The sequence below is a fragment of the Mandrillus leucophaeus genome, unplaced genomic scaffold, assembly GCF_000951045.1.
Source record: "Mandrillus leucophaeus isolate KB7577 unplaced genomic scaffold, Mleu.le_1.0 Scaffold834, whole genome shotgun sequence".
In the NCBI taxonomy this organism is placed as follows: Eukaryota; Metazoa; Chordata; class Mammalia; order Primates; family Cercopithecidae; genus Mandrillus; species Mandrillus leucophaeus.
In genome coordinates this window covers 1,826,033-1,848,421 of record NW_012109075.1, presented here as the reverse complement: position 1 = coordinate 1,848,421, position 22,389 = coordinate 1,826,033, and the positions used below count along the sequence as shown (strand labels likewise).

General features: G+C 37.4%; 1 protein-coding gene across 1 annotated transcript in view; it reads right to left on the bottom strand.

Annotated features, from left to right (window-relative positions):
- Positions 1-21,947, bottom strand: part of NRK (Nik related kinase) — a 138,618-nt gene extending 116,671 nt beyond the window's left edge. Inside the window, exons 1-2 of the mRNA XM_011968260.1 lie at positions 21,620-21,947; positions 13,941-14,006 (exon numbers count right to left, since the gene is read on the bottom strand). Of these exons, the coding sequence (XP_011823650.1) occupies positions 13,941-14,006; positions 21,620-21,676 (123 nt within the window). The 5' untranslated portion in view covers positions 21,677-21,947. The remainder of the gene's footprint in view (positions 1-13,940; positions 14,007-21,619) is intronic.
- Between the last annotated feature and the right edge of the window lie 442 nt (positions 21,948-22,389).

The window sequence follows — 22,389 nt, the reverse complement described above, 5'->3', positions numbered from 1 at the left end:
AGCACAGCAACATGGCACAAGTATACATATGTAACAAACCTGCACGTTATGCACATGTACCCTAGAACTTAAATTATAATAATAATAATAATAAAAGAAACTCAAATGGCTTTTGCTTCCATATAAACCTACAGACACATCCTCAGACACTAAGTCTCTGTTACTGTAATTCATTCAAACTGAATTGTAGTTTTCTACCAAGTGCATAATGATATATAAAACACAAGTCAATGGCAAGGCGATTCACAACACCAACAGAACTCAAAAGATATGAGCACTTACAATGGAGCTGGGAGCACATTACTATATACCCCAGCTGCTGAGAGGCAGATACTTTGCCTATTTAAAAATTACAAATTCTCCTGTTTTATGGAGTGAGGAAGGCTTTACAGGTCAACCTCAATGGAATAATGAAAATAGCTACTTTGCTATTTATTTTTTTAAACAAATTATGTTGTATACATTAGCCAGCCATACGGATTTCTGTAAAGTCTCTCCTGATGCAACTCACCTATCACTCATACCACTGCCAGATTCATAAAAGTAGAGGAAATGGGGGGAGGTTTATCTGGAACGTACTGGCCTCATTCCCGGGTATCCCATCTGAAGGGCCTCAGAAAGGTAGATTGACAGTGAGTTATACTTCACTAATCTCCTTCCCTTGAATCCAGACATTCAGATCTGCCTGAGAAGTCCTGAAAAGCATTTGGATGCAATGTAAAAGAATCATTTTCCATTTTAGTAAGGCTATGTGTCCCAGATTACAACAAACATTTTGGTAATTTCCATCAAATAACCAACTAATTATGTCTGTATATTTTGGGGTGGGGGCAGTAGTGGTGGTGGTGAAGAAATCAGTCAAACCAATTTTCACATTGCACTTGCTGGGATATACACAGACTCTGCTCCCTACCAGTATCACCTCTTGATTTCACACTTCTTTTAAACTAGTAGGCACCTTTCTACTCACGTATGTAGAGGGGAAGATACCACTACCTCTTATAGAGTAAAATATGTTGTTAAAGTATGAAAAGGCATAAATCAAGCATATACATATGGTGAGCAACTGTTCAGACTGACAGGGTTTTCCTAGGACATGGGACGGAAAAAGCCCCCCCCCTCCACCACACACACATATACACACACACAGTGCAGGACCTGCAAAATAAACATTACTGAAGCTTTTAGAGTTTAACATTTCAAGCCATTTAATTTTCTTTTTTTGAAATTTACTAAAATGTAAGATAATTTTAAAAAACCATTACAGCAACTGCCAATCGTAGGTAGAAGGCCACAAGAAGCAAGGGCATTTGTAGGCTCTTATTTATATGTGTTTTTCTTTCTAACAGCTGCCAATCCTCCAAGTCAGGAAATATTTATACATATTCTAGACATCTTCCTGAAGGTATGAGACTCTCTTGAAGCCATCCTTATACTTGGTCATGCCAATAACACTACAGCAAACTACAGTACCCAGAGAAAAAATATACTCTTTCAAGCTTCCTAAATGACTCATTCAGCAGAAAGTAATAAAAAAGTAAGGCTAATATTTCCATCCTTTGGAAATATTTATCTCTACACAGTGCCACCTTTTTATAGTCAGAAGAGAAAGTTACTTAGGTGGTATAATTTTGAAAGGCCAACCTGTCTCCAGCATTGGCTTAACAGGGTGTCATTGCTCAGTCCTTTCCATCAAGGCACATCTGCAGAGAGCCCCTGTAAAAATAGTCATACGGGAGGGGGGTCACTTTTGCACGTATCGTTTTAGTTCCAGAAGAAATTGTATCAAGCACCCATATGTATACGGTATTGTGCTAGTCCCAAAGAGATCACAAAGGTGATTAAGATAGATTTTTTGAACATAGCCAATGTTTCTCATAACATCTGCTTGTGGAATGATAATACTACTAATAAAAGGAGCATATGAATGTGGGTAACAGAAAATATACAAAACAGTCTGCATTGAAATTTCTGCTTGCAATTTATCCCTTATGCCCTGCTGCCTAATATGTACAATGCATTTTACTAGGTATTCTAAGAATAGATTTGAAATGAAACAGTCCAGGTTCCTGCCCTTAAATAAATTCATGAACTATAGACTAATGAATTCTTAGGCATCCACCCCAAGCTTTGTAACAGGTTTTCTACTGTCATTGCAAAACTTCATTTTGTGGAAAGGTGGGAGGAATTCAGCTGCTTGCAAAATTCTTGTAGAGGTTAACCATGAGGAAAGTCTTAAAGCTGTAATTTCTGTTCAAACCTGCATGCTCATCTGATGAGAACAATATAAGAACAATTTTACTTAAATAGCACACCTTGTATTTACCTCCTCACCTGCAAACCCCTACTGTTTCCATCCACCTGCTTAACTCTCTGCCTCTGCCACCCTCTAACCTTCTAAGCTATAGCCACTTAGACCTACATGTAATTTATTCAGCCCAGACTCTGGCATCTCTGTTCTCAGGCAGGGAACAAATGAGGGTCCCCTAAGTTTTACATATTTTAATCTTCACTCGTTTTCAGAAATGCATTCATTAGAAAATACACAAACTGTTTTTTAATGTGTTGATTTTTAAAATTCCTACCAGTCTGAAACCAATCATCTACAAGGGAAGCACTAACTTTCAATGAACCTTTGTTGTTTCCCTCTTTTCCAGGGATCCCAGTAGAAGCAATAAAACAGGAAAAACACCCTTGCCTCAGAGATGGGCCTCTGCCCACAAGAAGAGAGTGAAGAGGTTGACAGTAAGTACTTCTCTACCTTCTCATGGCTTCCAGGAGTCTGAGTAGAAATTTAGTCATGAGCTTTGAGTATCCTGTAAAGACTATCTGCTTGTCCACACCCATTTCTGAAATCTATTAAGTTCTGGAAAAAGACCCTAAGACTAGACTGTCTTAGTGCCCATCAGGAAGGAAACAAATATGTTGGAGGGACACATCATTAATGATCTTCATTACCGACCTCAGCTCAGCAGTTTCTTATAAATTTTTGCACTTGGGCAGATTGTTTTTTCAACTGGCTAATCTAATTGAATGCTTTTTGACTTTGGCTTGTATCTGTTGAGCTCAATATACTATATTATGGTTAAGATACAGACCTGGGGTGAAGCAAATTTTGGTTTAAATCCTGACTTTGCAAGGCAATATCCTAGCTTTGTGAACCTGTTCAGTAACTCAAGTTCTTGAATCCTATTTCCTCATTTGTGAGATGGTAGGATGATGAAAACAGTGGCAGTCACCTCATAATGCTCTTATGAGCTGTAAGCACTCAGCAAATGTTATCCGTTTTTAGAACATTGAGGTCACTATCTCTAAAGTGACTAATATTTAAATCTCCATCTTTTTTTCACCCAATTCAAACATTTATTAATTTAATTTATTTTATTTTACTTTTCTCAGAGTCAAGAAAAGCTGTCTTTCTCTGAGGATTCTTGGACTTCTCCTTTTAAATCATGGTAGTATTTTTGTTTTGTTTTGTTTTCTTTTCAGAGTTAATGATTTATACAAAATGTTACTGGCAGTGCTTAGAATATAATCAATCTTCTTTCCCTCAGGGGACCCTGAACAATCTAACCTTCTTTTCCTAGTCATAAAGGGACTCTGCCTAAGAAGTACAAACCCAAAAGGAGCTTTCTTAGTTTTCTAACACAATTACACATAAACTACCACCATATCATAATTTCTCCAATTGAAATAATACACAATTCACACTTCATTTTCCCTCTCTTTATCCTCTGGTAGAGGAGGAATTTATTACAACTTGGGTGTAGGTAAGCAGGAAAAAATAAAACTGCAGGATAAAGATCTGTTTATGTCTTTTTATATTCTTTGATATTTTAATTTAGTCTTACTGATAAGCTTCTTTTTAGGAGCCTGCCTTCAGAGTAGCCTCAGCATCATAAAATTATAAGAGGACACCCTCAGAGAGCTACAGCAGCACATTAATCTCCACGGGCAATTTTGACACCACCCACACAACTACCTTAGACACAGATGCACAAGTATGGTACAATGCTGGAAGTCCTAAAATCAGGTTAGGACTATTCTTATTTCAAGAGTAACAACTGCTGAAGTGCTATTTTCCAAAGAGTGTTTTATGAAATGTGATGAGGACCTAGTTAACTAGTTTTTAGTGGTCAACTACTAGAGGATAAACTAAAGGAAGAACTCTTGATACTTTAACCACCTTAACAGAATTTACTCTGAAAATCTGACCATAATTATATATATATATACACACATACATATATATGCAAAAGCAAAATAAAACAAAATTTGCTTTTTGATACACTAAAGATTACATTATTACTTCTAACACTGCCCAACCCACCCTCACCACTCTTTAAAGTGGTTTATAAAATAATATACAGATAAATTTTCCTAAGACTGACACATTAAAAATAGCATTAAATGTATAAGTTTAGCAGCAATTAGGCAATTTTGTATGCCTATTTTTAGGTAACTGCATTATTTCCCCACAGAGATTTATACTTACGTTTCATAAGGATTTTCATAATTGGGATGTTTTTATCTGATTGACCAAAGCCACCATGCTATAAAGAATTTATTAGTTTTGGCTTTTGTTTAGAAATGTGTATTTGTCTCCAAATATTTAAATTTATTTTTTCCTGCTCCTGGAAGAACTTTATAACAATCAACTGGATTAAGCATCTGCAGAAATGACATAATATATTTTGTGTTACCCCAATACATCAAACACATAATTTGAATTCCTTCTCAATATATATCTGTGAACATATTAAACAGATTAAAGTAGTTGTGAAAAATAATTATGACCTCTTGGGAGCAGAAATCCCATGACATTTACTTTCCCCTTTCATACCTGTCAGCTACTAACTGCTTCATCCTCCCTCAAGATTTATTGGGAAGCAAAAGAAAATTTTGGTATAACATATTAAGAAAAAGTCAAGCCTGCAACTCAGAGGCCTGGATTTTATTCCACAGTTGGAGAGTTGTCACGGCCAAGATAGAAATATTCCATTTTTCTCCAAGGCCTGTAAGCCTCAGCAATTTCCACTAATTTGGCCCCCTGAGTCTCAATTTATTTAGCCTATGCTGTTTTTTTCACCCCCATTGCAAATATTCAACCTGTTCTCTTATTGAGGAAAAGCTTGTTCTTGGAGTCTTATTCTTTAGAAGCTTCGTTAGACTTTCTACATCCAGGAACAAAAACAAAAAAACTATGTCCCAATTTCCTCTTTTCATTTTTTCCAACCTCTCTGATTCCTTTCCATTACCCATCACTCCCTCTTCAAATAAAGCAGTCACGGTCATACAGAAAATACTTCCTTCCTTATCTCTACTAAAACTAACTTAATAAAAATGACCACTCCTAAAAATGTAGTCTGATCATTCTAACTAGCACCTAGTATGTAACATGGTACTTGGGATATAGTATGCATTCAATAAATGTATTTTTTGAATTTTTATTACAGAATGGTTTACACATTCAAAGCAATGTTATTTAATAGGTAAATTTAATGTTTCCTATGCTAGAGTAGCCTGAGGGTTCCTTAAGAAAGACTAATCCCTACTCTTGAGGCACAGTATCACAATGTCACAGGATGAAGGTGGAACCAAGACATAACTCTGGACTTGTAGCACTGTACTATGAAGGCACAATGGCCTAGTATGCCTGTGGCCTCAATTCAGCTTCAGCTTCAGCTCCTGCTTCAGAAACTTGCAATGTATAATGCATAGTGCTATGTGCTTTATGGGTGCTCAAGCATTATTTGTTGGCTGACTTAATTCAGCTATATTTGCAAAATGGCAAGGATGTGAAGAAACTTTCCTACCTAAAAAAAAAAGCATTCACAGTGCTAGACATTTGGTAGGCAAATAAACAGTATATTTTCAGCCTTAAAGGAAAAATACTCAAATCCCCATCCAATAGGCCCAGTGGGTAGGCAACCCAAATGTCAGCACTGTGTTTCTGAAACGTAATTTAAAACATCATAAATTGTACGTCATCAACTTTGAGGACAACATTCCTTTCCTTCCTTTCCATTCCCATTCCCTGCACCAACTTCAAATCCAGAAAATATAACTAATAAACCTAAATCTCACCTGTCTGGTGAAGTTTGCAAGTAAAAGCGATGTGTCAGGCGTTGATTTATAACACCAAATTTAAGGGTGATGCATTGTTTTGAAAAGAAATTTCCATATTTAATGTTAATACTTTCAGAGTACAAACAATTCAGGAATTTGCTCCTGACTGTGACCTTCATATATCTCACTTAATCTACTCACCACCAAGAGACAGATGACTCCTGTGATTTCTTTCAAGGATGGATGCTTACTTATGGCCATGGTGTGTTTTTAGGTGTTAGAACAATAAGAAACTTGGGGTGGTCCCTTTCTTCCACCAGTATTTAACTGAATTTCAACTAGGCATTAGCATACATGGTAATTAGGCTCTATGCCCAACTGTAGAAGTTTACTCTATTTCAGGTGAATTTTTCCTTTGCTTGAAATGGTTGCCTTGAATCCCTTCCCATTTCTTTTTCTGTCCTCACCACCTGAAAATGGTAACGTAAGAGTAGGAGATTGATATTAGGGGTGCAGTCAAGACCTCACGAAGGGCCAAGGCAAACTCGTTCATTCTGGATATCCAATTCATTGTCTCACCTCACTAGTATTATGCTTAACAAAATGGTGTTAGATAACATATAACATACAATGTAGCATTCCTACCATCCCAATAAACCTGCTACCCAGTTTTACCTTCACATTGAGTGTCTTATTAGTTACTGAGCTAAAAATCAGGTCTCACTGTCAGGTGGTGAAATAGAAGAAAGAATAGAAAAACATGTTAAAAATCATTTTATTTGGTAAAAAGTGGAACTACTCCAGCTAATAGCCAATAATCATCTTCTACTGTGTAAGGTAGAGAAGCGACGATAGGATTACTATAATTATGCTGACGACAGTAAGGTTACATTTTACTGAGTGCCAGGTACTGTACTAGGTGCAATATCTCAGAGCCAGAAGAAAGCCTGGAGATTATTGAGTCTAATACTCAATAATCTTTTTATTTTATCTTTTATTGTTGAAGGAATGGGCCCAGAAAGTCAAGAGCACGTTTACTGTCAGTTACTGGGAGAGTCAGGTTGCCACCTCCAACTTTGCCACCCTAAAGGTCTTGGTCTATTTCTTAATACTGTGGTCTTTCTGTGTCTATTGCTCTTGGGGAAATTATTTGTTTTTAATAGTACCATTAAAAATGAGTTCCAACCTATTTTCTTTTTTCTAATATGGCTTCACATGGTCAAATACTAAACATTCCTCCAATTAAAGTGACGACCCATAAACTATGAGACTAGCAGTTAAAGGTGAGGAGAAAACTATGTTCTTTAACCCTACTGGGGCAAAAAAAAAGAAAGAAAGAAAGAAAGAAAAACAGTACCTTCTCTCCTAAAAAGAGAGAAAAATAGAACCCACAATTTCAAGTGAGGTTTGAACTGGCAGGAGGTGGGAGAGGGTGAGAGGATAGGCATCTAATTAGAGGAAAAAGAAGGAAAGGAAAAGGATTACAATAGTAGTGTGAGACTCAGCCTTCATTTCAACGTGCACAGAACTCAGCAGACAGCTGGAAACCTGCCAGGAAACGAGGTCTTGGAAACAAGCTGGAAGACACTGGAGAGACTTTAACCAAAACAAACTCCAGCAGGGGATGTGGTTGGCAGCACTGAAAAAGCAAAGGACTCTATGAGTCACTCTGACATTAATTTTGAATGGTATCATGCTTCTATTTTGCAGTACAGGTTATTTATACAACATTTGGTACTGTCTAACACACACATATATAAAATATGTAAAATATACATACAGATATAGATGTTCCTTATATATTATATTACAGACATTAGAAAAGAAAAAATCCAATATCTCACTATTCTAATTAATTCACCATTTTTTAATCTGCGTGTTTTAACATAGCTGTAATTGGGGCACACATATAATACGGAATACTTTACTTAAGACCTTAAGCATGGTTCTATGCTGTTAGATAACTTCATAAATATTACTTTATAGGACAATGATATATTAACTTTTTAAAAAGTAGTTTACTTCCATCTTTTTAAACTATTGTCATTGAACTTTTTAAAAATAATAGAAACAATAATGACGACAATAACTGCCATTTAGCAGATATTTACCATATTCCAAATATAAGTGTGTATATATATGTATATTGTTTTGATATTTTATAGCAACTCCCAAGGTAGGTATTATTAGTCCCATTTTATAAATAAGGAAACTTAAACTTAGGTTAAGTGACTTGCTCAAGGTTATAGCTAGTTAATGGCTAAGTAAGCACTGAATCAGGTCTGCCTGGTTCAAAGCACGCCCTTTTTTTTTTTTACCAGAATATGCTACGTTTCTTCTGCAATGTATATCTACATGTTTTTCTATGTCTGGGATGTTTATCATATATTTCCAAAAGTTGAATTATTGGTGTAAAGAGAATATTTTTAAAGTGTTTATTTACATACTCCAGATTGTTTTCCATGAGGGTGTTATCAGTGTATAGCACCATCATCCCAAACATTTTTATTGTAATTAGAGGTAGAAAAAAAGAGGTAAAGTCAATGAGTGACAGAGGAAAATCATTCTGATGTAAATAAAGTTTCTGTAAGCATCTAGCTTCTATAACACAGACGTTTGTACTTTGAAGATCTGATGTTAGAAATTATTGTCTATCTCTGGATCTGAGTAGGTATACAGAAAATTCTTAGGATTTATAAATGTGTACAGGAGGATCTAGCATATGGTAGATTCTTCAAGAACATTCAATTAAAAGGAATTAACGTGGACTTTTTGCTTTTGATGAGGATGTGAAAGTTGGAAAGAGTGCCACATCCAACCTCACAACAAGAATAAGCTGAATAATCTATGTAGTCATAACTTTTCTTCAATCTAGAGAGAAGTCTCAAGGCAACCAACTAGACTGAGGTCTGAAGAAAGACAAGCACCTGCAAAAAGAGATGGGACATAAGCACTAGCTCACCTGTGGCTGTAGGCTGTAGAGGGAACACAAGGTCACAACAGAAGCAGGTATAAAGAATTCAACTAAATTTTTCTTTTTTTTTTTTTTTTTAATTTTCGTGGGCACATAATAGGTGTACATATTTATGGGATGCATGAGATATTTTGGTTACAAGCATGCAAATTTTTTAGTGAATGGCTAAAGAGCAAACGTGGGTTAGCATGAGAGTATAGAACCCTTGGAAGCCTTAGACACAGGACAAATTTATATAAACACGCAGATTTATGGTACAGATCTGTTGGAGATGAGTAGCCACTGCAGTGGAAAAGGTAGGAAACCAGATCCACTTCCTTTCCCTTTCATGAATAAAAGTCTTAAGCCCTAGGGGAAAGGCAGCAAAGTGTATTCTCCCCAGAATAAAGATGAAGACCTACTGCAGCTGGGGAAAGGTAAAAAAAGAAAAAAGTCCTCCAATTCTGGGGGAAGGACAAGAATTAGTTGTGGGCCCAAACAATTAGAAGTATCCTACCACTAGAAGAGGGAAAGGATAACTAAGAAAGTCCCACTCCTGTGACACAGAGGCCCAGGATCTTACAAGACTGAGGATGAAGCATAAAAACAGAGCATTTCTCCCTGCCCACACCACCAGGCCAATGAGCACTTAATAAGAAGCAATAGCAGTATACCATCAGGGGAGGGCAACAACATGGAGAGAGAACCTGTCTGAGGCACAGATAGACAGGGAAGATGGAAAGTTGAGAAAAGAACAGGGATATTCAGAAAAACTCTCCAGAAGACTAACCCCCACATATGCACAACGTATTAGAGGAATCTGAAGATGGTAGTGAACTGAGAGTAACCATATCAAAAACATAACTCAAATGTAGTTTATCTTTTTATTAGATTGAGTGAATTCTCATATAAACAACCTAACTGAAAAAGGGTGCCCATTTCAAGAAATAAGTACTATTTACTTTAATCTCTACTGTTCTACATACTATGTCATTTAAATAAAAATTATGAAATAAAGCAAAATAAAAAACATTCTCAAGAGACAAAGCAATCAACATAACCAGCCTCAGAGATGACTTAGATATTGAATCCATCAGACAGAGAATTTAACATAACTATGATTAATGCATGAAATGTTTTAATGAAAAATATGAACAATATGAATAGACAAATAGGGGATTTCAGTACACATGTTAACTATTAAACAGTCAGGTAGAAATGCTAGAAATGAAAAACAGTAGTATTGTTGAAGAATGTCCTTGACAGTCTCATAAGCAGACTTGAAACAGCTGAGAAAGGAATAAGTGAAAGTGAAGATAGAAAAAGAATTGATCAAAATTGAAACACAAAGAGAAAAAAAGGATGAAACACACACAAACACACTCCAAAACAGAGCATTTAAGAACTGAGGGATAATATCAAAAGTCCTAACACATATGAAATTGGATTTCCAAAAGAAGAAGAAAGCAAATAGAGTAGAAAAAAAATATTTGAAAAGATAAAGGCCAAAAATTTCTCCCAAATAATGAAATATGTCAAACCACATGTCCAGGAAGCTCAGAGAACCCCAAAGATCTCTAAACATTATCTCAGATAAATATCCTTTCAACACACACACACACACCCCTCCAGACATTTCATATTTAAACTGCTGTAAAACAAAGACAAAGAGAAAAATCTTAAAGGAAGCCAGAGACAAAATACAAAGGAGCAAAGGTAAGAATTACAGCAGACTTCAGAAACTATGCAAGTCTGAAGACAAATTGGCATGTTTAAACTGCTGAGAGAAAGAAAAAATAATAACTCTCAATCCACAAATCTATACACAGTGTGAATATCTTTCAGAACTGAAGGAGAAATTAAGACTTTTCATACAAAAGCAGAGAATTCATTACCCAGCAGCCTTGGACTATAAGAAATATTAGAGGAAGTTTTTCAGGCTTAAGTTCTATATACCAGAGAGAAAGTTGGATCCACACAAAGAAATGAAGATTCCAGAAATGGTTAAAATGAAGATAAATGCAGAAGACTTTTTCTGACTTTTAATTGCTTTAAAAGATAATTGATTGGCTAAATTTTAAAAATAGTAGTAGTGAAAACAAGGAAAAGAATGAATATAGGGAAAGTACAGTAGTTTTGTGGGTTTGTAGCAAATGTAAAAGCAAAATAGATGACAGCCATAACCCTAGTACACCAGTTGGGACACCACACAGTGAAGAAGTAGAATACTCCTTGAATCTAGACTGTGATTAGTTTAAGATGTACATTGAAAATCTCGATTGTGGTGGCAGTTATATGACTGTATGCATTTGTCCAAACTCATAAAGTTATACACTTAAAAGAGTTAATGTTATCAAATATATATTATACCCCAATAAACTCTGAGTTTTAAAAAAGGATATTCACATGCATAACTTACCTTTTTACCCTCTTACTTTTCTTCTTTTGGTGCCATCACAGTTCGTTATCACATGAATGATAATGAGCAGCCATCTTTCTGTGTTGCCTAATTTTAACCTTGCTTCTTACCTTATATGACTCTGTTTTTTATTTCTTACATCTGGTGACTCTGTACATTTGAATCAGAACAAGTATACACAGACACTTACACACACACCCTAAGGAACTAAAATGTGCATAGAGCCATGGAGACTGTAAAGGTACCATAAATATTCTATGTATGAGATGTAGGTATCTATGTATAAGGTGGCAAAAGTGACCTAGATCACATAAATGTTAAATAATCTTCAGCACAGGATGCAACTGAGGTAGCATAAACAATATATTTCAGTCTATATCATATCACCGTCTACAGCTTATTGGATCTGTTAATAGATATGATCAAAATGGTTTGAAAAGATTTGGTCATAAATACTAACATTCCCTCTGTTCCCTATATTCACCAAGGTTCTTTCTGTTTTTAAGACCTGTCCACATGCTATTTCTACTACTCAGTTTCTATGCTATGGGTGCTTTATTTAATTTATTATTTTATTATTTTTATTTTTTAAGAGATAAGGTCTTGCTCTGTCACCCAGACTAGAGGGCAGTGGTGTAAACATAATCCACTGCAGTCTCAAGCACCTGGGTTCAAGTGATCCTTCTGCCTTAGACTCCTGAGTAGCTAAGACTACAGGTGCACACCCACTGCACCGGGATAATTTTTTCTTTTTAATTTTTTGTAGAAATGGTGTCTTGTTTTGTTGCCCAGGATCATCTCAAAGCTCTGGCTTCAAGCAATCCTCCTGCCTTCATCTCTCAAAGTATTGGGATTACAGGAGTGAGCCACAGCAGCAGGCCCTATAGGAGCTTTGTGCAAAGTTTAAAAAGCATCCTACATTCCTACTTGGGCAGATGAATAAGAAAAGAAGCCCCTCTGTGTAGATTAGTCCCAAAGTTGCAAGACTTGGCAAGAAAAAAGGCACCCTTTTCTGAACAAGAAAGAAGCCCCTTCCTCTGGGCTTATATTAAGACACCTCTACACAACCTATATGTAGAGGCCCTGTGATCAGTCTGCTGTAAGGATCAGCCTAAGGACAGTAATCCGTTTTTTTAGCAACAGGCCTGGGAAAAAAGAGCACTGCAATTGTATAGAACATTATACAAGATTGAGAAAATGTCAATTCCCCTTATTAGAGAGTAGAAAGGTACCTGATCAGTGTGATATGGCTACTAAAACACTCTGCCCCAAACCAGCACTTAACACTGTCCATACCTCCACCTAGAATGTAGTAACATCATCCTCCACAACCACACCTGTTTTTGGTTACCTCACGTTTATCCTCCTGATATCAGTTTAATGGTCACTTTCCCTTTCCAGGGAGTGGGAGATCAACACTGACCTTTCAATCTAAATTAAACCCCCTTGCTTTATGCTTTTATATCACCAAGAATTTTCTTACAGATCTTATATCACAGTTGCAATTACAGTCATCCCTCAGTATCTGTGGGGTACTGGTTTCAGGGCCTACCGTGTACACCAAAATCAGGGGATGCTCAAGTCCCTGATATATAATGGCTTAGTAATTTTTTTTGCATATAACCTACGCATATACTCCAGTATAATTTAAGTGAGACTAGATTACTTATAACATTTAATTCAATGTAAATGCTATGTAAATAGTTGTTACACTTTATTGATTAGGAAATAATGACAAGAACAAAAGTCTATACATTATGCATTTTTTAAGTTTTTGATCCAATATTGGTTGAATCCATGGATGTGGAACCCACAGATACAGAAGTATACAGTTATTTGTGTGCTTACTTATGTAATGCGTGGCTCCAACAACCCCCACACATATAACATATACAAACTTAATCAATACATTTCTCAACCATAAGCCACAAAAAAGCAGAGACCTTATCTGCTTTGTTCATCATTTTATTCCCAGAGACTATCACAGCATCTGCACATACTTAGTGTTTAATAAGTAATCACTAAATAAATTCAGACTTTTTCTTGTTAGATTCTTTAGCAAATTTTATCACACATGTGCACACTCAAGTACACAGTATGATATAGAATGTTATGGAAACATTCCTTTTAATAATATTCAGTTTTAAGTTGAATGTGAGTAATTAGAATGGTATGGATATATACTATAATACGAGTGATATCTTATTGGGTATATCTTATTTGAATTACTTCCATTTTCCATTGGTGACTTTATTTATTTTCTGCTAATTTTTAGATGTTATGTTTGGTTGGTTGGTTCACTACAGATTAGCCAATCCATTACTTTTGTGATAATAAACAGTAATTCTTACAGGTGTCACTGGGCTATCTAATTTGGTTTATCTCTCAAAGTGAAATGCCATATTTTGGCATTATGTGATTTGCATTGTGAAAGTCTGACTCACAATCTTTGTTGTCATTAGAAAATGAAGAATGAATAAATAATGTAAGTCAACTTACCAAATAGATTCTGCCATAAGTACCAAGGCCAATGGTTTTATCTAGTGAGAATATTCCAGTTGGATCCTGCAAAAAAGTAAAACAAAAACTGTCAATCTTTGTAGGAAATTAGGCGAGCATTCAACTATCTTAAGCAGTATTTCCAATCTTCCTTGTTCTGTTTAAATTTACATGGGAAGAACCTAAATGTCATTTACCAAAAGAATAGACATGTCACAATCTCCTTGAACTGACTATATTCATTTATTAAAAAGAATAAGCAGTATGGACATTAAGTAGTCATGTAATTATTTATCATAAAACTGTAAAATGCACACAATTATCAATTATGTAAGACTGAGGCATAACAATGAGGTAATTAGAAAGATAAAATAGAAATAAGTTCATTTACTTGCAATGGAAGTACTCTTTTATTTTAATATTACTTTTTTTTTTTTTTTTTTTGAGACAGAGTTTCACTCTTGTTGCCCAGACTGGCGTGCAATGGCGCAATCTTGGCTCACTGCAACCTCCGCCTCCTGGGTTCCAGTGATTCTCCTGCCTCAGCCTTCCGAGTAGCTGGGATTACTGGCGTGTGCCACCACACCCAGCTTCTTTTGTATTTTCAGTAGAGACGGGGTTTCTCCATGTTGGCCAGGCTGGTCTCAAACTCCTGACCTTGTGATCCACCTGCCTCAGCTTCCCAAAGTGCTGGGATTACAGGCGTGAGCCACCGCGCCCAGCCGATATTATTCTTTTGAGTGATAACTAGACAAGCAGAAAATTTAACATGCAACAATAATGACTAGATGTTGGATACAAAGTTTAGATGACTTACTTGAATTACAGGTTGATGCAAAAGTAATTGTGGTTTTGGCATTAGAATAATGGCAAAACTGCAGTTACTTTTGCACCAACCTGTAACAGCTCTTAAGAAAGAAATACCGTCTCTAAATATGAATGACAAAGCAAGATCATGATATTAAAAGAGCATCATTTTAAGAAAATTAGACAATTTTTTAAAAGTTGAACTTTGCATCTGCTAAATACCTGTTCATGGCACAAAGTGACGTTTTCTGTGACTTAACCCTAAATGTGGCATCATAGGAAACAAAACATAACATGTTTTGGGATAGAGTTGTGAGGCTTCCATAGTTATCTTCAAGTATTGTTTTCTTACCTTTAAATATGGGTACTCCTTGATTGTTCACCACAAAACACGGTTTCTTGAATTTTATCACTGTTTGAACTTTTAGTCTAGCAGCCTATTTTGCTATTTTAGTAAAACTTATATGAGGCATGAGTAGATGCCAATTTATACACAAAATGGTAAGAACATTGGCAAATTCTTGGAAATTCACATACCTTATTGAAAGTTTATTTTATATACACAAACGTTGTTTAATCCTGTTTGAAAACATTTTGATTGCTGTGATAAATACAAGCTAAACAGGAAAACTACTGAGCATATGCAACTTAGATGAATGAAATTATAAACTCCTTAAAACTGCCATGATATTTGTGTAATCTAGCAAAACTCTCATAGGAAAATGACACAGCTTTGGGATTACATCATTCAATAAGTATCCAACTGGACAGAGAGTCAGAAGACTTGAATTTTAGCCCCAGCTCTACCATTAATTAACTATATGACTCTGGGTAAGTTATTTATTCTCTCTGGGATTCAGTTTTCACATATATAAAATAAAAGTATTGGGCTAGGTAATCTCCCAGCTCTAAAATTCTACAGATGAAAATCACAACCTATCAATCATTCTAAAATCTAGATGTTTCCACTGAATTGATAAAAGCATTGTTAGATAAAGCAGCAGCCTAGCAGCTTAGTTTTTCAAAATGATCATCAAAGATCACAATACACAGTTATTTCAAACAAACAGTTCAGGAAATATACTCCCAACAAACATGTAATTTATCTAAAAAGACAATTTTTAGGATCTAAGAAGTAAAAATAGATCATTATATTATCCTTATTATTAAGCATATCACTTTTGTTATAACTCATTGAAAGATTTATAAGAGAAAAGCCAACAAAAAAGTTACTAGGGACTGACTTGAAGACTTTATCACCGTAGCATATTTATGTGATGGATACGATTGAGGGATTTATTTTAGACATTGTTAATTCTGGAGAAACAGTCTTCGGCCATCTGTCAAAATAATCAAACATGTTACCTGATTCCTATTGGTAAACTATTCTTTGCTATAGTTAACGCTGCATTTTAGCTGGAAAAGATAACATATATTAGAGAATTATTGTAACATCTGTACAACCTGTATTTTTGAATCTTTGAGCACAGTCTTAAATTTCTTTATTCCTTTCTCTAGTCCTCAATAACATAAAAACTTTACCCTGATTTGAATACAGTTATCTAACTATTCAAAACAGACACCAAGGAAATAGACTAGAATAAAATGCCTGTAGAAATTCATGGAGGCCTCATATCTATGTCAGGAAACTTGTTTTCTGCTCTCAAATGACCAAACCATCTTTCATACTCATGTTTAATAAAAGAACATTTAAAAAATTTAACCTTAAAGGCAGCTCAACTTAGTATTCATATATTCTAAGACTATATTGTTTTCTTTAGTCCTATATGCTATTTTTTGTTCCCCATCTCCATGCTACTCTCTTTCAAAACTAAACATTAAATTGGGGAAAAGAGGAGAAGGACTATGCTTAATACTAGGTTAACAACGCCAAATTCCTCATATATTTTGGACTTACAGTCAGAGCAAGTTTATTTTGGATTTCCAAGGAAGGAAGAATTGGAAGGGAACAATCTTTTTGGTCACTGTGAAAACAAAAGTTTCATGTCAGAGGGGTCTCCATAATTATTTGGTCCTTTCCTCTGCCCTGCCACATTGGGATAAGAAAAACAGAAGAGGATAGATGTTCGTATCTATGACTGCTATACCAATTTGGAGATTATTTGGGGGGTTGGTGTGTCTTGATGTCCCATTTGGGTATACAAAATGGTCAGTAAAGAAGAAATTAATTTCTAAAGTTTGTCTTATAATAAATTACTAAAAATCTAAGTCTTAAAACATTTTTGAACCATAAACTGTTAGACAAACCTGTTGTACTTTCGTTATCTCTTTCTATGCATCTAAATTATCTTCTGCAGTTAAAAAGTCCTAGTCTCCCTGCCCACTGAAATCTCAAATTCTCGGGAGTTGTTTCTGTCTCCTGAATTCAAGAGCAGGGAAGAAAGACCATCTTGATGGCTAATCTTAATAAAAGCCAGGGATGGGAGTAACTGGAAGGAAAAGAGCCAATAGAAAGCAGTGTTAACTGGTCAAGGGAGAGAATTTCAAAGCAGAGGCTGATCCACAGAACCAAATACGGCAGAGATTAAGGAGAAAAGGGAACCAAAAATGGTCAACATGAGTAGCAAGAAATTTCAAATTTAGGATAGTAAAGGAGAGTGAGGAAACACTCTCCAGCAGTCAGGCTGCAAAAAGAAGGAGACTGCACAGTACCTTGAAGGAGATAGCAGAGGCTTTTCTCCTTTTACTTGTAATATTAGAAACAGCAATCTTATGAAAAGAGTTTTTGGAGAGAGAACATGAAAGGGATGGATATGGCAAGATGAGTGCCAGAGTGAGTTTCAGAGATAGAGGAATGGGCTTCACAATTTACATGGTGGCGTTAAAGGGGAAATCTTTTCCTCCAGACCAGTGTTTCTCAAACTGTAGACTGTATAGACTCTCGCTACCTGAGAATCATCTGGGTAAAACTGTTAAAAATACAGATTCCTTGGACCTATCATAGAATTATGAAATCGGAATTTTTGATGATGGGTCCCAAAATCTCGAAATTATTCTTAATTTTTGTGCACTGTTCTTGTGCACTACCATATGAAAACCATTGCGCTAGAGACTGGAGAAGAAAAAAGACAGAAAATAAACTGATGTGCAGTGTTATGCGGAGGTGATGCTCTATATATATGCAATTGAGGATTATGCTGAATATTTCAATCATAGTTGACTGAAATGAAGGTAAAACTGCTTCTAAACAGGGGCTAAGGAACTTGGTAAAGTGTGAAATTTCTCATGACCAAATGTGGATAGCAGGCTTGGTCTGGGTAGAGCTGGAAGTCATACTTAAATATAAGCCTAATGTATTTCAAATATAGTTTTTGGATCATGTGCTATTTCAGATAACCTCTGCCACTACTGTCCCCTCACGGCCTGTCTAATCCTGACCCCAATATAGATTAGGACTACACATGGCAGTGTCAAATACCAAGGCCACAGCCGTGAGGAATGTCATTACCACACTGGGCACAGAAGGCAAAGGGGATAGTCATAGTGAAAGACATGACAGATTTGGAGAGGAAGAAATAGTTTCCAGTCTCAAGGACACAGGCATACTAGGAATATATATACACACACACACACACACACGCATATATACACACATACATACACACACACGGTCATATATATATGATTATATATATACACACACACACATCAAAACAAACATATATATGCGTGTGCGTGTGTGTGTGTGTGTATGTATATATATACACACACATAGAGAGAGGCAAACACACACATCCCTAGGTATTGCTGGTGGGCAAGGTGAATATATATACATATATACACACATATATTACAAAGATATATATCAAGACATAAACTTTATACTTCTCTTTTCAGAAAGGAAACACAAACCATAAATCTCTGCACTTTCTTTTTTGTGTTTTCACCTGCAGAAAATATTTATTCAATAGAAAATCAGAAAATTACAGTAACCCATTAATTAACAAACATAATGGAATTGATCTATTGTAATTACATTGGCTCTCTTATTTTGTCTCTGACTTTAGTGCATTATGTGAAAAAGTTATATCATTGTATAAAAGTGAAGGTTTTAATTTTGAAAGTTATATAATTTTCTCACCCTTTCTTGTTTCCCAGTTTTCACTCCTGCTTACTCTTTTGGGTTTAAAAATAATATCTATCTAATAACAAAAATACCAAATAACCTACCAATTTCTTCAAGTCTCAATTTGTAAAGCAAGTTTATCCTCCCTCAAGGGTCTTTGTCTTGTGGTCATTTAGCTGGCTAGGACTGCAAAGGACATAATGTGTCCATTTTAAACTAGAGCCATATTTATTTATTCTTCCACATTCTGAATGTTTTTTCTCGGTTTGCAACTCCAAGGTTTGAATCTTCCCTCATTGTCTGGCTGCTGCCAAATTGGTATACTTGGTGTTTACAGATGGCAATTTTCTGACCTTCACATATGTCCTATTGAGGATAATTACTGCAAGGGATACCATCATATGAAGGTTTCTTTACTTGCTTTATCAACTCTACTTTGCATCAAAATGCAAACTTCAACACAACTGATTCAGACTTCTCTTCACCTCTTCATTTGCTTTTTTTTCTTCAGAGTCAGAAAATAAATCAAACGTAAAGAAACCCCAAATCGCTGAAAAACGTAACTCAGTGACCAAAGCAACAATAACTTTCCATGTCTAAAAATTTGATAGTAAAGAAAATTCTAAAGGGCATGCTACTGCTCTTCTGCTAGATTTCTTAGGGTTTGAATCTGGGTGTTTGAGGACAGGGGAGAATTATGCATAAATTGCTCAGAGAGTGAAAACCCACAAATGAAACAAAATGTCTCATATATAAAATTTAGAAATTGTTAGAATCTGAGGACTTTATGAGACTTTCATGAAGTCTGGAAAATGAGGCCAAGCATCAATGTCCTGAAGTTTTGTATCTTCTCGCTACTACTCCCCTTACATTAAAAACCAACCTTATCTTTCTACCCTCCCCACACACCCACTCCACCAACCTCCAGGAAACTAATATTCCACTGAACTGCAATGTAAAGACTGCAGCCTTTCCTCTTATCTCCTGGGCTCCACCAAATTCTTATGTCCCAGGGCCATGACCGGGTCAGTTAGTCTGGGCCACTTCCCCCATTTTTTCTTTTTTGTGTGTGGCAGTAAAACCTTTTCTTCTTTTTTTTCCTTGGGTTTGGAATTCCCTGCCCTATCATTTCTATGAGGTCTTTCCCATTCACCCGTTTAGTGATATTTAGAAGGGAGTTTATTTCAGTTTGCCCACCTGCCTGCATCAGTTTCACATATCTGCCCTAGTTTGCTTTTTTCTCTTTTCCCAACCATAGGCAGAGAATGTTGGAGGAAGGGTAACATTTTATTCCTTGGTTTTATACTTTTACTTGGGTGCAAATCTAGTCTGAATATAAAAGTTCTGCTTAGAAAGGAAACCACCAATTGAGGCCTCCATAGTCCGGAAATCTCATGTATCCACATTGAAAGGAAGAAATTCTGGGTGCATGCAGAATGAGAAAAGATTTAATTTTTAAAAGTTCTGTGATATATTTTATGAAGCTGCATAAATAACCGCAACACTAATATCTGTAATTCACGTTTGCACTGATTTTTTTAAATGGCAGAGAACAATTTGGTAAAATGTTACCCGTGTGTACCACCTTACCTCTCCACATACAGCATCTAGTGTAAAATCATATAGGGAAGGCTTTGGGAATGCCCTATTTTTGAGCGAGACAGGCTTCTGTCACAATCAAAAACACATTCTTTAAATGCCAAATATGTGTAAAATTAAGTCAATCGACTTTGAATAGTCCTATAACCTTAAGGTTAATATTTAGCTTTTTTCAAAGCAAGCAGGACACTGTCCTGAACTACAGTTGCCTGGTGATCATTCCAGCGCAGTGCCTGCTTATTCCCTTTCGGAGAATCCTGGGGCCTTTTGCATTCAAGACAGGGTGCGAGTGAAATGCCAATCTAAAAAGGAAACTTGAAACACGGATTTGGGTGGAATCCAGTATTAGCCACAAACCAGATGCCAATGAAATAAACTGCGCTGCCAAAATAATAAGTCTACTAATTACGATGGCGATAATAGTTTACCAATCAATTACAACTCCAGAGGAAAGCTGGGCATTCGGGAAAAGAAGAGCCCACAAATTAAAACCACAAGAAAAAGCTAAATCTGGTTGGGCAAAGAACACAATATTTAAAAAAAAAAAAAAAAAAAATGGAGTGTGCAGAATTCACTCCTTCCCCAAACGGCGTCGACTTCTTTCACTCTCACAACACTAAATCAGGAACATTGCCCTGGCAAGAATAAGGTTTTAGAAAGTGTATTAGAAAATAAGAAAAGTGGGACTCAAACGCCTCAATTTTCTAGTCGCTGTCACCTAAAAGTAAAGGTCACCCCGCAAGTAGGCATCTCCGACGGCAAAAGCAGCAGCAAAGGACGGGGCGGCGGGATAACAAGGAGGAGTACTCAAGAAGACACGCGACGTTGCACTTTTTGGCCTCTGTTGGAAAAAGCGGGCTAGGACAGGTACCGGAGCTCCGCTAGACAAGGCGGGTCACATATTTAAAATGCCCCGCTGTTTAGGGCCCGCAGCACCCCACTGCCATCTCTTCTCTCGGTCTCCCCTTCCCACCACCCCGTGCCTTTGCCTTTCGTTGGAGTTTGGTGCGGTCCGGGTGCCCAGGGGGCGCCTTCTCCGCATGCCGGCCCAGGGTCCCCTTCCGCGCCCGCGGGACCCGTCGAAGTCCTGGTCTAGCCCGTTTTGAGGGCGTCCGCTCCCTCCCCCTGGTACTCAGAGCCCACCAAAAGAGAGCATTTCGGGGGGCGATGGGCGTCCTCTACTCACCGGCAAGTGGCCCAGATCCGTGACCTCCCTGTCCCTCCAGCCCCCAGGTCCCGCCATGGCTTCGAGGAGCCGAACGGGAGTGGGCGACTGAATTGAGTGCGCGCAGTCTGAGGTAGAAGCGGATGAAGAGTTGAAGGGAGGAGAGGGAAAGGGGAGGGCGGGAGAAAGGAGCTGGGGGATTGGAGTTCGTGGCGTGGGAGATAGAGGAGGGGAAACGTGGAGTGAAAAGAGTTGGGAGTGGAGGGAAACCGGAGTTTGTGAGGCGGGAAAGCAGGTTGGGCTAAGGCGAGAGAGGAGCCTGAGCGTCTGTCCTGGAGATGAAGAAGCTAGAAGGGTGCTCTGCGGCGAGAGCACTGTGTCTGCCCCGTCAGGGTGCGCCTCTTTCAGGGTAGGGAGGGGGGCGGTGCAAGGAGAAGGGACCCGGGAGCAGCTCGAAAGGGATTGGTGCAGCGTCACGTCGCCAGGTGGGCAGCCGCCCGGCGGGGAGGCAGGCTAGGAGGGCCACCGGCCGAGGGAGGTGCTGAAGGACTATAACGGTTTGCGAGCAGGCCCTTCGCGGCCTCCCCCGGCCCTCCCGCCCCCTCCCACATCCACTGCTGCGCCAGCCGCCCCTGCCCCCGCCCCCGCTGGCGAGTGTTCCACAGGAAACTTTTTCCAGGCAGCTGCCAGCCCCGGAAAACCGGTCCCGCTCCGCGCCGCTCCCAGTCTGGGCCCCACAGCCCTGCCACAGTCCAAACAACCCGCGCCCTAGACTTCCCAAGAAACACTTG